The sequence below is a fragment of the Corvus kubaryi genome, unplaced genomic scaffold (assembly GCF_017639235.1).
Source record: "Corvus kubaryi isolate FWS band 111438036 unplaced genomic scaffold, C.kubaryi_AGA036_p1.0 69, whole genome shotgun sequence".
NCBI classification, from domain to species: Eukaryota; Metazoa; Chordata; class Aves; order Passeriformes; family Corvidae; genus Corvus; species Corvus kubaryi.
Genome location: NW_024582057.1, coordinates 6192162 through 6209013, shown reverse-complemented (window position 1 = coordinate 6209013; position 16852 = coordinate 6192162). Strand labels below are relative to the sequence as shown.

Genomic DNA, 16852 nt, shown 5'->3' with positions numbered 1-16852 from the left:
ATTGCAAGGAAATTAGATATTATGCCCTGAAGTCAACTGCAGCTACCAGCCCATTAATTGTTAGATATTTATTATTAAAAATTTCTTTTCATGAGTGACTGCAGAATATTTGTACTCTTAAAGTTGTTGAGTTCTGACATGAATGAAGCATATGAAGCTCATTTTTTCTTCCCTCTCTGTGTGTCCATCTGTGTGTGTTTGTGTTTGTGGAGCTGACAAGGTAGCTGACCCAAGAATGTGATGAATCTTTCCTGCACAAACCAAACACACAAGTGCTGCCTCTGAATCGAGACTGAATAGAATAATGAGTACTGGGAGGTTTGCTACTGTTTTGAATTTCAATAGTAAGGGGCTTGACAGTGCTTGGAAACAAGTCTCCCTGGAAGTAGAGAGGGCCCAACTCTGTTTCCAGTGAAACGGACAGCATCCCCCAAAAGCTCTGACAATAAGTATGGATAGTGTGTGCTCCAAGAACTGAACCAATTATACACCAAGTGCTGCAGAAAGGGGGAGACAGGTAATGAGTAAAAACCAGCAGTGTATACTTAAAAAATCAAAAAGAAGACAAGTAAAGTATCTTTTCTAAAAGTCCTCTAAAGCCCTTGGCAAACTGAGGCACTATATCGTACCTTAAAAGTACAGAGGAAATCCAATGAAATTAACTCTGAAAAAAACCAAGTTCACGGAAAGGTAGGACTTTCTAACACATCCTCCTGCTTCTCCACTCCCACCTTAGGAAACAGCCAGCACCAATGGCTTGTGACAAAGCAGTACCTAAGGAAAAGAGCATGAGTAGGACTGTTGCCTATGATGCACACGGAGGATTGAGTGTTGATTGCCACTTTGACCTGCTGAGTGACTGTGGGTGCTGACCTGCCTGTAGGAATACAGATATTAACATGCCTTTTCTCTTAAAAGCACTTTGAGGACAACTAAGGAAAATGACAAAGGCACAGGGAAAGAAATCATAATGTTTTATTACTACGTGGTTGTTAGATTGCATTAACATCTAGACTCACAAAACATTGCCCAAATACATTAAGGGAAATGGTCCCTATTTCAATTGGCGTATGATTTACCTGTCTCAGAATTTTCTATGCATTATTAATAGCAGTTATAATAATTAAGTATGGTAATAATGTGACTATGGAAGCTCAATGGAGGAAGATAGGATTTAAAATCTTTGCTAGTTAGATTGTCTAAGGCAAACTGTGCTGAGCCTGTACAGTGTTTGGATCATAAGAGGCAATTATTGACTGTCACGGGAAAGCAATACATGCATCCTTGTTCCTCTTTTCCCTTCAAGGTTGCATAAACAGTTTAGCCCCTTTCCTCCGTCCTCATTTCACTTGGAAAACTCTCTCTAAGGTTTTTTGCTCTATACAACAGGATTTCTGGAATCAGGGATGTATTCACACTTCATCCTTGGGATGTGAACATTTCTTTCTCCATCATGAAATACAACTTCAAGTATACATTACTGTTCTTTCCTTGTCGCTATTTCTGTGTTGTTTCTAATGAAGATAAAATCAGGGAGGACAATACTTCCTCTTCAGAACATGGATTTAAAAACAGAGGAACTTTTATGCAGTGCAAAAGAAGACAGGCAGCTATTAAAGAAGATTCACAGTTATAGGCAAATATATTAATAGTGGGGTTAGCTCTTGAAATGAGGATTTATAACATGCCTTAACCTAATCCCTCATTAAGATAATTTATTCCCACCCTCAAGGTCTCACATCACAGCTAGCACTAGGCAAATAATTAGTAACAAACAATTTATTTGATCAATTTCAACTCCTCTTTTAAAATGAATTGCCAGCCAGTGCAGTGAAATTTTCTCAAATATATTTATAATTCAACATTATTTTCCAATTTTTGTGACGTATTTGTAGCCTGTTGTTTATCTAGGAAGAGCTGGGTGCTTGATGGTAGCTAGTCAAGGCATTTTGAATTTACTTCCTCAACACTCATACTTTCAAGATATGAATACTATTTCCCCTAAATAAAGTTGAGTACATGAAACTTTTAATCCATAACTCACAGATCACAATGGGAGTTCTTTGCTCTGAGGTCACACTACCCAAGAGGCTCACAGCTCCCTTTGTAGTAAGGTGAGAAAGAGACCTATTTCTATCCTGCTGCTGAGACAGACCATCCTGACATAGTGAAGGTTGCAAGCCTATGTGCTAATTAAGGTAGCCTTAGGAAGTTACTGCATCAGAAACATTTCCCGATGAAACTCCATCAAGTATCCAAACACTTGCTGAAGTACTGGCTAAGCTTCTTGCTCATCTGCCCTTCTGCCTGCTGTGGAGAAACCTGTGGGAGTCTAGTTAGTAAACGTGGCATCCAGAGGACTGAAAGGCTGTGAAATGAATTGGGGTCTCTGACACAGCCCTATCTGGGCCACCACAACAGCCCTGGAAGGTATTTTCAAACTACATTTTTTCATGTTATATCACTCAGAATGAGAACAGTTATCAAGCTAATGAAATTCTCACATCTCTGTCAGCTGATGGGAATAAAGCCAGGCCATACAGTTTCCTAAAACAGCAGCGTAAGGCCACTGACTGTAAGTGCAACCTATAAAACAAAGGAAGAGCAATACAGAGGTTATGGCACAAAGGCACCAAGCTGGGATCCAGCAGGTCCACATTAGAGTCATTCTCTCTTCTTTTCCTCTGAAATGGGGAGAAATATCTTGTCATTTTTCACGTGTGGCTGACTGCCTGTTGGTTTGGTTTGCTTCCCATGACAAAGGTGACTTTGCACCACAGGGCTGTTTGCAAGGCCGAGCTGGGTATGTGTTACCCCAACACAAACAGCCACAGCTACGTGGTTCAAATAAACTCCCTCAGACAAGTACTGTAAATCCAGAAAATTCAATTAAAGTTACACTTATGAGACTATGGAGAACAAAGCAGAGAATGTAACTAAAGCCCTCAGCCTCAACTCAGCCTGCAGAGACACGAAGCTGTAACTATTCAGTGTCAGAGAGGCATTTTAGATCTTCAAATTAGGCACTTTTAAAACAATGCTATAAATTTTTCCCTCAGTGTTTTATCCCTTGGGTGCCTGGATGCAAATCAGGGAAAAGGTGTGGGGTGTTTAGGATAGGAGGGTGAGTAGGTGGGTAAAGTAACAAACTGGACTGTTCTGATTGGGGATAGTTATAACCTCTCCACAAAATTTATATTCTGTGCATTTACATTATCAAAATGTGAATTTAAATTTAATTTAGCTCAAGACTTTCCTTAGGATAAACTATTAAAAACCTGTTACATTAATGCCAATTAAGAAACTCTACTAAGTACCAGAACTCAATATTCCTAATGAAGACACCATCAAAAAATAAAAAAACCCATACACTCATGCAGATCTCTACTCCAAAAAAAGAGGCTACAGCAAAATTAAAGAATAACAAGTAAGTATTTTGACAATTTTTCTCCCACTTAACTGCTGTTTTAGAGGACTTTTGAAGTGGCAAGATCTTGGAAGGATAGGTAAAACAAACCCCAGTATTTATCCACATCAAGAATGCAATCTTGACTCCCTGCTAAACTGCCATCCCAGCCTTCCCTTGGAGGAGTAACAGAAATGTGAAGAACAGATTCCCAGGTGTTGACGCTCCAACTACAATGCCAGTGAAATATAAAGAGTAAAACTGAAAAGAATAATTTGTGCTGAATCTATTATGTCCTGTAAAACTGGTAAGATACACAGCACCTTTAACAGAAAACCTACATAGAAGACCTAATTCTTTTATTTCACTTCCCTCCTAGCTACAAAACTCCCCAAGTATTGTGGTGGGAAAGTGCCCATCTTTTCATCCTCACATTTGAACCTATCTATAAATTTGTATCATTACAGCCTTCTCAAGAAAAATGGACTGAAAGAGACTCCAGGAGCCAAGATGACTGGTCTGGTAAGTCAATCACTTGATAAAAGTCTATTCCAGCACTTAACTAAAAACACAACATCTTTTCTTAGATCACACATTACTTTCCAGTAAGTGCGAAGTGTTCTCCCTTGGATTTTGTTTTTTCTGCCTCTCCTACCACCAAAATATTCCCTACACTTTCCCTAAGGATGAAATTTGTCCTCAGCCCAAGCCAAATCAAACACACAATTACTCCAGTTTGGCTGTTGAGTTTGAAGGAGTTTAAATTGCTGAAACTCAGCCCCAGGGAGGAGCTGGTTGATCTCCTTTTGTGGTAATCTGTACTCTTTTGCTTTTCAAGAATTTCTTCAAGTCTCAATTTGTATTCATGGTTTCTTTAAAAATCACTAACTGGTGTTCATTATTCTGCAAAAACCCACTAATTTAGTGCATATTAAACATACGAGATCACACAAGTGTGCTGTCCTTCATTTGCAAGGCAGGGTCTCAAATACTTTCTTTTTCTTCAGAAAAGATGTTCTTTTTTGGCAGAACAGAACTAACTCCTCTGTTTCAACAGGAGATCCCAAGCATGTGAGATTCTGTTCTGTTCTGTTCTTTTCTGACATGTAAGTAGCAGTTACAGTCTTCTTGCAGTGAAATAACAATAGATCTGCAGTCCATGCAGCTCATACATGTCAACAGGCTTTCTGGTACAGTGTAGTGCAATGCACTACATTCAATAGAACTGGGACAAATTTGTAGTTAATGCATTTCTTGCAAACTAACAATACAGATTTTCATAGATAACTGCAGAAAAACAGAGAGCTGTGTCTGAACAGAACTTTATTAATCCATTGTTAAAAAAATAATATGAAGTAGTGCCAGACACAGACTTCTAAGAAACAAATACAAGTAAATCACTTGGTTTGCTTTTGGATACCAGAATTACAGAGGCAAAGAGATGAAACTGTTAGACCCATAAATGTCAGTTATCTCACTGTCGAAACAAATCAGCTATTGACTACACAGGAGTTAAGAGAGTCAGGATGTAGCTCACACTTTAACAGAAAGGAAATTACACCTGATAGAAAAATGTGTTGGTTTTACTTATCAGGAGGATAATATAACAGGTATGAATTCAGGCTTAATACTAACCAGTTTAGCAGAGAGGAGGCACGTTCATCCCTACAGCAGTGGGCAACTCACAGGCTACTGGTGCTGCTGTTTTGATAGCTGGACATAAATAGACTCTACAAGCAATGGGACTTTGCTGTGATTTTTCACCATTTTTTCTGCTAAAGAGACTTCTGAGGCTATGAGGCTACACGTGTATTCAAGGAAGTATTAGCTGCATCCCTCTGCTCACTCCCAGATTTTCTCCAGCTTTTTCCAAAACGTAACGGAGTTCAGGTCACAGACACATGAAAGCTGCTGCAAGGCATGGAAGAATGTGATCTTATACTGTCAGCTATTCCACAGGAACAACCTATGTGCTCAATACATATGAGAGAATTTATGGGGTTTTGCTCAGTGAGAAGTGTGTGTACATGGGCAGCTCTTTCTGAATTCACTGTACGGAATTTTTCTGAATCTCATGTCACAGGAATTTGTGGACACAAACTCTTTGCTGTCTACCATCCATTTAAAGGAGCAAAACGTTTACATATTTTTGAGGATCTGGTCATTATTTTTAATAATTTAAGACCTTTGCATAAAGAAAAAGCCCATGTATCTTTTGCTCAAAAGGAGAAAAAAATGAACGCTCAATAAGGTCATAGTTGTCATGGTGAAAGGAATACAAAATGATAAAAAAATCTTGCAGAGTACAAAATTAGTAACTAGGATGCCAGGTTTTTAAATGTATTCTCCAGTTATGAGAAAATGAAAAGGGTAAGGGCAGAGGAGCAAACATGGACATAAAGCCACAAGCAATCAATCCAGTGTGGGTTGCTCCTCTAACTAAAATAAAACAACGTTCTCCCAAAGGCTCACATCCTCATGTAGCTACCTCAGCTCTTTTTCTGTTGCTGCCTTACAACATCAAAGGGCAGAAAAATTAAGCTTTTTGTGAGAAATAACAGAGGTAATGGATGTACTGCCAGGCCTCCCTGCTGTGGCGGTTTGGTAAGGATGATACACTACACGCCATCTTATTTGCTGTTGTGATGAGTTTCAGACATGTACCATTATTTACTACATGAAGCTGAGAAAATAATGCAGGTTACCAATTCTCCTGAAGAGAGATTGCAATAATAGAAATGAACATGGACAAGAAGAGATGCAGACAGTTTTTACTGGGAGTCTCAAGAAATAAACTAAACCAAGGATAAAAGCCTAATATTGAAAATTACTTATGAATAATCCTCTGCACCATAGAATTCTAATTAGGAAAAATAAAATGAATTAAAAAGAATCAATCTAAACTCCCTAAACTGTGCAAAACACAAGAATCTGCATTTTCAAAACCCCACATTTTTAACACTGTAAGTCATTAGCAGAAAGAGAACAGTTAATCTGATCAAACAACCACAGCTCCAGAAGAAGAAATCTAGCAGGTTGAAGAAATTGCACACTAAATCATATACAGCTCCCTTCAGCCACTTGTGTGCCTACCAAACATGGTTCAGTCATTTTCAGTTTGGCACGGATATTCTCAGATTTGAAGGACCTGCAGTGAAGATGACTAACAGAAGCCATCCTATTTCCAACCACAAAGTCTCAGCATACCTACAAACATGTCTTTGCCCATCAAATAGGATATACATGCAAGATTAATTTGTCTTCACAGTGAGTCTTCACAGACAGAGAAGTTTTATACAGAGAGGGGCAGTCTAATGCTCTTGTGTCGTGGTTGAATTTGGTATTTTCAGAACAGTAAAGTAGTAAAGGCTCAACAGTATTTATATTGTTTTCAATTCCTTTGAAAAATCCCTGTCCTGAGCATTAGTTTGATTACTGAAACCTGCTTTGTATCTGTTGCATCCAATACTATGCAAAGTAAAAGCAGGACGGCCCAGAATTAATGCTATTGCTCTCCAACACATCTTGATTTTCATTCCTTTCCTTATCCTACCACAGTGCAGAGTGCAGAAATATAATCTGGTAAAAGGTATCACACTGCACCTTTCTGATACACAGCTACACCTGGTCTCCATACAAATTTAGCTTTCAGTACGAAGAAAGCTAGCTCTCTTCACTAGCGACATTTTTACTGAGAAGCCAAAATATGTATCATTTGTACATAGCTATGCTTCAACTTCTTGGAAAAAACCCCAAGCTCTTACCTATTAAAGAATATATTCTATTGAAGCTGTGTTTCAATGCAAAATTTTCGAAGTCTAAGATGGTTGATTCAAGCAGCCTTTACCTTATGTGCCTGGGGATCCAAAAGCTTCAGGCAGCAAGTGGTCTCATACCTGGCAAGCATGCAAGCATGATAGCTTAATCTCAGGCTGCTTTAATCCCAGGAAAGATGAAGTCTGCAAGCTAAGCTTGTACAGCCAGGCACGAGTCATTTATTAAGGATAAGGAGTCCAGGGAAATCAGGTGTGACTCGTAGTAAGGATTAGCTACCGTTTAACCAGTTCTTACCTACAAAGCTACACAGAATTTGTTTTCTTTTATATATTTCCTAACAGCAAGAATACAGTCTTCATTTGAAGGGGCCAAGCACTCACTCAGTTTTTGCCTATTAGCTGCACTGCACAGGATGGTGTAAGCTAGGTATCCAGCACTACCGGCTGTTAGCTTGAACTGCTTATTAAGGGCAATTTTTAGTGTATTTCTCACTAAAATGATTTTCCAATACCAAAATTTGGATAGTACATAAAATAAATAATCCTAACTTTAGGCTACATCAACAAAAGATTAAAGGGATGTTAAAGCCTAAAGAGCTTAAATTCTGCTTGTTGCTGCCTGAAGCCTATATGAACCCTTCTTTATGCATTAAAGCCTTCCAGGGGCCCCAAATCCTCTTTGAGAACATAGAGTAGTTTGGTTTAGAAGGGACCTTTAAAGGTCACCTAACCCTCCACAATGAGCAGGAACACCTTTAATTAGATCAGGTCGCTCCGAATCCTGTCCAACATAACCCTGAATGTTTCCAGGGATGGGGCATCTACCACCTCCCTAGAGAATCTGTTCCAGTGTTTTGCAACTCTCACTGTAAACAGTTTCTTCCTTATACCCAATCTAAATCTACCCTGTTTTAGTTTAAAACCATTACCCCATCACAACAGTCCCTGATAAACAGTTTGTCCAGGTTTCCTGTAGACCCCGTTCTGTGCCGGACTTTTGCACAGATCTGCTGGCATTACTGCCTGTTACTACAGGACTCTATTCCAGTGGAGTTTATACTCAGGTTCTGAACAAGTACGACAGCATCTACCACAGCTGTCCACGTTCATGCAAAGTGCTGACAAGAAGGCAGCAAGCAGTGTAGCAACACTTCCAGCTATCTGTGGATCAGGTGCTGTGCTAGAGCAGCAAACAGCACTGCAAGATCTAAATGCAGAAAATAAAAAGAAACTTTGAACTCCTTCTGTATTGACAGTATCAATTTCATCTGCAAGTGTCTTGCATTTGCTCTCAGTCACATACTCTTGTTTTGCACTGAGCAGCAACTACCAAATGAAGATGCCTCTCTCCCCATGGGACTGTGCTCTGAAGGTACTCACTGTTCAGCCAGTGAACACTATCAGGTGTTTTCAGCATGGCTTTGCCAGCTCCAGCAGTTACTGTAGCCAACTCAGAGATACTAATTTTAAGTATATTTATTAACAATTTGTAAACAGGAGAAAAAGTGGAAGATAGACACAGCAAGATCTAAGATGACAGAGTGACCGAGGTTGGAAGGCCACTTTGGAGCTCATATGGTTTAACCTCCCCTGCTCAACACAAAGCCACCCACAACCAGCTGCCCAGGACCACATCCAGACAGTTTTAGAATATATCCAATGATGGAGACTTATCAAACTCTTTGGGCAATCCATGCCAGTGCTCAATCACCTTAACAGTAAGAAAGTACTTCCTCTATTCAGAGGGAACCTCCTGTGTTTCAGTATGTGCCCACTGCCCCAGTGCTGTCACGGGGCTTCGCTGAAAAGAGCCTGGCTCCCCCGTCTTTGCGCTCAGTGTTTACACACATTGATGAAATTCCCCCCAGCCTTCTCTTCTCCAGGATGAAAAATCTCAGCTCTCTCAGCCTTCCCTCACAGGAGATATGGTCGAGTCCATCATCTTCGTGTCACTTTGCTGGACTCTCTCCTCTAGCCCCATTTCTTTCTTGTGCTTGGAGAGCCCAGAACTGGACACAGCGCTACAGGTGTAATGAAAATTACAAAGTAAAACTTTACATTTAAAACATAAGTAATAAAAAAATAAAAAGGGAAAAAAAGGCAGAGGAAGCATAAAACTGAGAAATCTAATAAAGAAAACATCTAAATAACCAAAAGCAGAGAGAAGCAATACATTACCAACACACCTCAAAAAATCAGCACAACAGCACAATCCAGGTGTAGAGAAGTGTTAAGTCAGCACTGTATTCTAAGCTACTTGTGCATGAAAGTCCTTTATTGCATTAGTCTTTGCTTCTCTACAAGCGAATGGCAAAATGATACAGACCCGACAAGGCATCATTATGCTTAATTCCTCATGTGATGACAATTGCTCACATTTTCCCATGGAAGCAGCTTTTGACTAGTAGCAAAGTGAACCAGCCACCTTAAAGTGAAGGATATTACGCTTCTCCTAAAATTGCTACTGTCTCTGGCTTGCTTCCACAGCAGTACTCACAGAAAACAGAACCAATCAACAAGAAAATAACAATGCAAAAAAGCTTCAAATAAAATGCAGAAAAGATATTTTATGGCTGTCTTAATTTCCTTTTAAATCATACTTGTACAGAACAAGGAACAGAAACAATTTAACACTTTTAATGCTGGGGGTAAAAGTAAACTGGGCTTACATTGGTACTACTTCATTTAAAGTACAGATGGGCTCTGCTGGACTTGGGGCACAGGATCACTGAGGGTATTAACATCTATTCCTTGCTCATCACAGACTTACCAAGGCAACTTTGGGCAAGATACCATTTCTCCTACATCTCTGAAATAGCTAGGGCTTTTCTGCCTCATAGGCAAGACTGAAATTAATCTCTATAAACTGTCTGAACAGTCAAGAGTTTTATATTAAATATTAAAATTAATATAAAGATTTTTAAAAAGGTAAAATGTAAAAGAAAAAAAAAACAACCTTCCACTAACAAATTCTGAGCTATTAACTAAACCACATATAAAATCCCTCCAGAAAAACGTATTAATCCATTTAATTACTTCCTTAACTTGTGAAGTTTACTTATTATTTCCTGCCCTCCAGAGTATACAGGCAATTTTATACCTCTTTTCAGAACAGTAAACAACTCAAAAAGTTTCCATGATTGAACAAGCAGCGGTCAAACATGAGAGAAGGGCTTGTTTGTGCCTGGGAGCATGGGAGGCAGAAAGAAAAGAAACAATTAAGACACACCAGGTTAGTGAGGAAGGCACTTATTAAAGAAAAAAAAGAGCACTTGCAATAATTTATTTCCTCTTCCTTTAGTTCTCACAGGCAGGCAAGGGAGAAGGAGAGATTTTCTTGGAAGATGGAATGAGGTCAAGGAGTTAACTCATACGTTCCACTCATCAAGACCTTTCCAAAAATAATGAAAAGTATGACAGATTTTTTCCTGGAGAAAAAAGGATTTAAAAGAATCATCCAGATGGTTATAAATGATACGAAACAGAAAATCTGGAATGTGACCAACCTGCAATAGTGTGATGTAAGCCCTTAAATGCAGGAATACAAACCTGAAACAATCCACAGTGCGTAAATAGAGCATGTTGAGAAAAAGAGCTCACATCCAAAAGCAAGAAAGACAAGTAAGGAGGTAAGAAAGACAAGCAGGAATGACATAAAGCCCAAGCTTCAGCTTAATATGTCTGGTAAATTCAAAGCACAGCAGTGGTAAAACAAGATTAAGAAAAACAGTTTAAAGGAGTATCAGGAAACACTGTAGGTTTGGAGGGCAGGACATTAGTTCTTCCACGCTTGTATTCACACACAGGTACCTGCATAATTAGCAGTTCTGATGACACTGACGTACTGGAATACTGAAGAAATCCACTGCACAGTCAATTACTTCATTACTGAAGTGTGCCAGACAAGTGCAAAAATGTAATATGAAAGCAACTGGAAATGCATGCTGACTTAGGAAAACAGAGCTCCCTCAGCTTTCCAAAGGAGGCAGAAGCAGGTGTCACAGAGGTAGATTGCTGACATCAATGGAGATCCTGGTCAAACTTAAATTTTACTGAGAATTTCAATGCTGTTATAACTAATTTCTACATCATAGATCTTTTATAGAGAGAAAAAGGCTGTTAGCACAAGGATAAGAAGCAACTAATTCACATTATATTTAGATAACAATTTTTCTGTTGAGAGAATTGAATGGTTTTTTCTATAGTTTCACCATGCCTACTGTAAAGAGTCCAGGAGACAACGAGTATAAAATGCCATAGTTACTGTGACCAGCCTTCAACATTGGGAAGGGTTAACCAACATCCCAATATAAGTACACAAAAAATAAATAATTTACAGTTACTTTGTGGACAAGCCCTTATTCATATTTCATAGACAACAAAAAACCAACATACATATACAGTACAGAAGACTCAAACCCAAAATTTTGTAGTAAGAACACTTGCGGGTTTGTAAGGTTTTCTAACTTGCATGCACTATGAAGCTCATTAAAAAGACCCCACAACCCCACAAACAGCAATTCACTGAAATGAGGGTTTTCTTAATAAAGGCATGAAACTGCACAGACCATGATGTGTGGCAAATCATGAACTACTCTCACTTGTGTGTGCACTTTCTTTAACACACATATTGTTGATTGGCAAGTACTAGAACACCTATGAATACCTATGAAAATAAAGAGCTGACTCTTAAATTTATGCTATTAACAGTAAACCTACAATATTAATTTGTATATAAAAATAATTTTTAAAGTACACTTTTAAAACAAAACATACACTTCTACAGTTAAGAAAATTATTTAAAAAATAAATCAAGATTTCCCCTAATGATAGCTTCATTAACTCAGTCCTGCATACAATAGAGACTAAATTAAAAGGTGAATTATTGTGGTTACTATTCTCTCTGAAGAGAGACAATAGAGACAAAACTGGATTATATAAACAGTTCAGAAACATCCATACTACACTTGAATTCTAGTCAAAAACTTTGTGAGTGACTTCTCATGTATTTAAATAAAACAGATGCCAAATGAATTATATTTACTATGACTTACTGCATGTATTGTAGCTTTCACATAATTTGGTTTCCTGAAGCTCAATAAAGTGTAGCAACAGGCAGAGTTTACAGATGGCAGAACTGAGACTGTAAAATTATCTTAACCTTGCAGGAAAGAACAACTTCATTTAGTGAAAAGAATGCAAGGGAATGTAAGAGTTGATAGATATTATGGGGAAAGAAGTGTATCAATCCCCTTGACTTGGTCAAGTGCACTCTTGCACCAAATTTGAAATTGTAATGCTTTATCACACCTTACCATAAAACTTTGGCTGCAACATGAAAATGGACAGCCATGGCAGACCATCTGTCTCTTTGAAGGTGTATCTGTTCATCAAATTCTCACCTCTCTACCTCGTCCAGGAAACAACTGATCATGCAGCAGCTGGGAATTTAAAAACCAAAAGTGTCCCATGCAATAAATTCTCCTGACCTGGCAACAGTGGGTTTGTATGTGTTGAGAGGCTTTGCTGACACCCCAGAGAAGCGTCAGGGCTGGGAACAGTGCAGTTATGTTAGCACAACTCTTCTCTTGTTCATCCCATTATGCTAAGACGGCTGTTATTCCGTGTTCTGTTCCATAACACATTTAATATGGCAGATGCGAGCTACCAACTCAATAAGAAAAATTTAAGGCACATTTTGTGTCTGTGCTTTGATTACAAACTCCTTTGAACAGCAACTCTTCCTAAGTGTCTGAAAAACATTTTGCACATCTTGAATACTTTCATCAACTAGTATTTTTGACAGAAGGCCATCCTGTGAGATATTTAAATTCTTTGTATGTTATTTCTGACTATATATTTCTATTATCCAATTAATTTTTGTCTAAGTTGGAAGAACACACACCAAGATGAATCTAAGGGACACAACAACAAAAAAACCATGACCACATAAGAACAATGATTTGTAAGGTGATTAGTATTTTTAAAGTGCTGTAGTTAAATATATAAAATGAAAGAGATGGCAAGCGATTCAAAAGCAAGTTGAATATGAAAGAAAGAGAGATAAATGGACTTAGTCTTCCTAAATTCATGATGAAAAAGACACTGGTAGCCCATTGTCTCCTCCTGTCATTGAAGAAAGAAAATGGTAATCTGTACCCTAATCCTCTTAACTTCATCAGAAGACCACACAGACTGACACAATATATATTCCAATCACATTAGCTGATGCTGTTATTATTTACTCCGATATTGAAATAGAAAAATTTTGATTTGATAATAGGAATTTAAGAACTTCCATGTCTCTTTATACCACTATAATAGAGAGGGCCACAAGCCACTAAAAATTCTGTATTTCACCACAGAATAGGCAAGTAACAGTTTCTTACACCACTATTTCAATCTCACTCTGTTCAGGCCCAAAAGCCCATTTTCCCCTTGGAAAAGCACGAGTGTTGACTGCACAAACTCAATCTCAGTTTTGTTACTTGCAAGCAATAGTCAAAAAGAGTAACACTAGGATTTCCATAAAAATTTCAATTATTACAATAAATACCAAGTTCTGTGATGATCTAAACAATAACTTAAAAAAACCCCAACATTTTTATTTAAAATGTAAAAGAGTGACAACATACTGTATTCTAAACCTTCCACCTTTAAAATCACAATTTGGTCAACCAGTTGGTGATTAATACAGTATTACATTTAAATTACCCCACCTAGACAATCACAAAGAACCACTAATCTCAGATCAGCCACATGGCCAATATTATTAAAATGCCCAAACTAGTCTTCTACTGTGTCCCACTTGAGTGCAGCTTCTCAGCAGTTTGCCAGGAGCTGCTGTCCTTCATTGCCGATAAAACCATCTGACAATGGCCTACAACACCGTTTATGACGAATTCAAGTGCTCTGAAGAAAGGGCTCACAACAGTGTGCATTTATAGCAGTCTGCAAGCAGACAATATGCCTTCAGCTCCTTTGGTTTTAATAACGTTCCCTTTGGAAAGTGAATCAGTTGAAGACTGTTCCAATAAAATAGTAAGTCAAAGTCTAGACAAGGCATGAACCACTGTCTATACGGTTTGTGACAACGTCCTTGATTTTCTTTCTTCCACACTTTTTTTCCAAAGACCAAGCAGTGAAGGCAGTTTGAATTTGTCCATATTCTTACTGTAAACATTAAGAAATATACCAAGGACAACCAGTAAGCCTGACCACACATACCTAGAGGAGAGGCAGAGGAGGGGAAAAAAAGTTACCATTAGCACTTTATCAGTAGCAATTAAACACCAATATTTGTGGATTAAATAAACCTTACTTTAAGAAGAGAAAAGTTGAAGAAAAACCCCCCACAAATTAGTGGGCTCTGAGATAAAGATTCAGGGACATTCTATTATTACTGTCTTTCCACCATTCTTTTCTCCTGTCCTGGCTGGAGAGCTTATTAAAGTGCATTTTTAAGTTAAATAGTAACTAAAGAGTATTTGTTCTTTCTCACATAAGCAAAATAATCCTGAGGGCCTTTAGTATGTTCTTCCTTCCTTTGGTTATGAGAGCTATGCTCTCTGTTACTGGTCCAAAACGTTTTCTCACTCAGTGCCTTATATCCATACTTCCCAATGTAGGCACATTTTTGTTTCAGCTCTCCATTGTTTCAAGCCTCAATATTTTTAGCTGGGGTAAATTCCATTTGGGATTTGGGTGCAAGCTTTGTTCTTAAATCAATTTGTATATTGAAATAAAACAGAATATTATGTTGTTTCAAACCTGAAGCAATTAAGATCAAAGTAGCAACTTAGCTGCATTTTTCAATGTAAGATCTTCCTTAAAATTAAAAAAAAAAAAAAAAAAAAAAAAAAAAAAGAGATAAACCCAAGCTCAAACATTTGGCAATTTAAAGATAACAGAAGCTTTCAGTTATTTAAAAGGGCTAGCTAAGAATTCAAATCTGAGCTCTAAAAGCAGGAACAATACCATAATGGAGAAAACCCCTTCTTTTAGCCAAATCTCCCACCACAGACAAAGTACCCAAACAATTTATTATGTATCATAAGCACTAGATATTATGTAAGGCTTTTCTTAAATTTTCTTTGCTGTCTTTCAGACCTTTAGAAAAATGTAAACTCTTTTCTCCAGCATGACTGGTATCAACAAGCCAGCCAATATTTACAGTAGATTGCCAACATTTGTAGAAGATATAAAATGACAAGCATTAAACCCTGAAAATGATTAATTAGTGTCATTCTATTTCCATGATGAAGAACATGGTCTTTTATAAAATACTTTGTAAAACACTATAAATACTTACTGTAATGTGAATGGCTTTGCAAAGAACAAAAAGGAAAGCACAATGGTCATTGCTTTTCTTCCTGTTGTTACTGGAGACAAAAACAAATATTAACCTCTTTAAGAATTCAGTTACAATAAAAGAACATAACAAAGGCTTAGCAGGTAACCTCATAAAATAACTAAGTGTCTCACTGAAATGATGATCACAGCCTTGGTGCAAACACAGACTGCAGATGCACCAGTGCAGTGCGAAACAGCACTGGAACCATGTGCTGTTTGAGAATGAGTACACTGTGCCAGTGGTAACATCTCCAGTCACACTATCTGCAGCAAGGAAATTTCCAGAACAAGACTTGCTATTTAAAAACTTCATGCTAATCAATCCACAGCCTCTGAGAGCAACAAACAACCCTTGCAAGTAACTGATGATATAAACTCATCTGTTGAAGTTTTGACCAAAGGTCAAATATCTTGCCATTTCCACCTCATGTTATTACAATTCTATGGTGTTTTGGGCTCTGTTTTTGAGTGGAATGGAATTATCCTCTCATCATTCTTTTGAAGTTACTAAAAATTTCTCTAACAGTGCAGAGAGTTACAATTTTGGTTAGAAGCCTAAGAGACCAAGGATGACTGACTTCAATGATTGCATTAGGAAGATTTCCTCAAAACCACTAAGAGATATTCTTCTACACGTGATCTGTTCACTAGAAAGAATCAAGGTAGTAAGAAGAGTGGAGAACACAATCCTGTTTCCAAACTGGAAATAAACTCTTTGATTGCTCTGAAATACTGAAAAAACTACAGCTCCAACAATTATCTGAACATTTCCAATGCTATCTGCAATGAACAAGCATAAAGCATTACTAGAAAACTGTGTACCAGGAAACCTAGGAAGTTTATCACTGAAACAAAATCAACACATGAGTGAAAGTAGTAGAAAATGTTTAAAAACAAAGTAAGAATGCAGCCAGGCACACAGGTTTAGCTATGCAGGCTGAGGGCCTGAGAAGGTGTTATTCTGTATGATGGCACAGGGTTCACTTGAGAAAGACCCCAGTACAGGGTGCAGGAGATCTGTACCTAAAGAATACATTTTTTATTAACAGAAAATATTTTGCTTACCATGAAGTACCTTTTACTATACCATACTGGAAAGTCTTACTGCAAATTAGTCTTACTGCAACAACTGGCAAAAGGAACCCATGACTACTGATGTATTTTCATGTTGCTATGGCTAGAAAAGCAAGTTTCATTCTTCCCAACTCTACCCCACAAACTAATATTCATTTAAGTGTGTTTTGTAGTAGAAGAAACAGCCCTCGCTACTGCTTCATCTGCCCCAACCTCAACTTTTCAGTAATAATTTTCTTTTTAC

The 16852-nt window shown here is 37.9% G+C and overlaps 1 protein-coding gene across 4 annotated transcripts in view; it reads right to left on the bottom strand.

The window, feature by feature from the left end:
• The window catches only part of SLC35B3 (solute carrier family 35 member B3), a 47207-nt gene that overhangs the window by 13953 nt on the left and 16402 nt on the right, over nt 1-16852 (bottom strand). For 2 of the 4 annotated variants that reach the window (XM_042049017.1, XM_042049015.1), the window contains exons 9-10: nt 15494-15563; nt 8644-14409 (exon numbers count right to left, since the gene is read on the bottom strand). In XM_042049017.1, the coding sequence (XP_041904951.1) occupies nt 14259-14409; nt 15494-15563 (221 nt within the window). In that variant the 3' untranslated portion in view covers nt 8644-14258. Of the gene's footprint in view, nt 1-8643; nt 14410-15493; nt 15564-16852 lie in introns of those variants that run through there. The other 2 variants (XM_042049016.1, XR_006019674.1) reach the window with 2 other exon arrangements.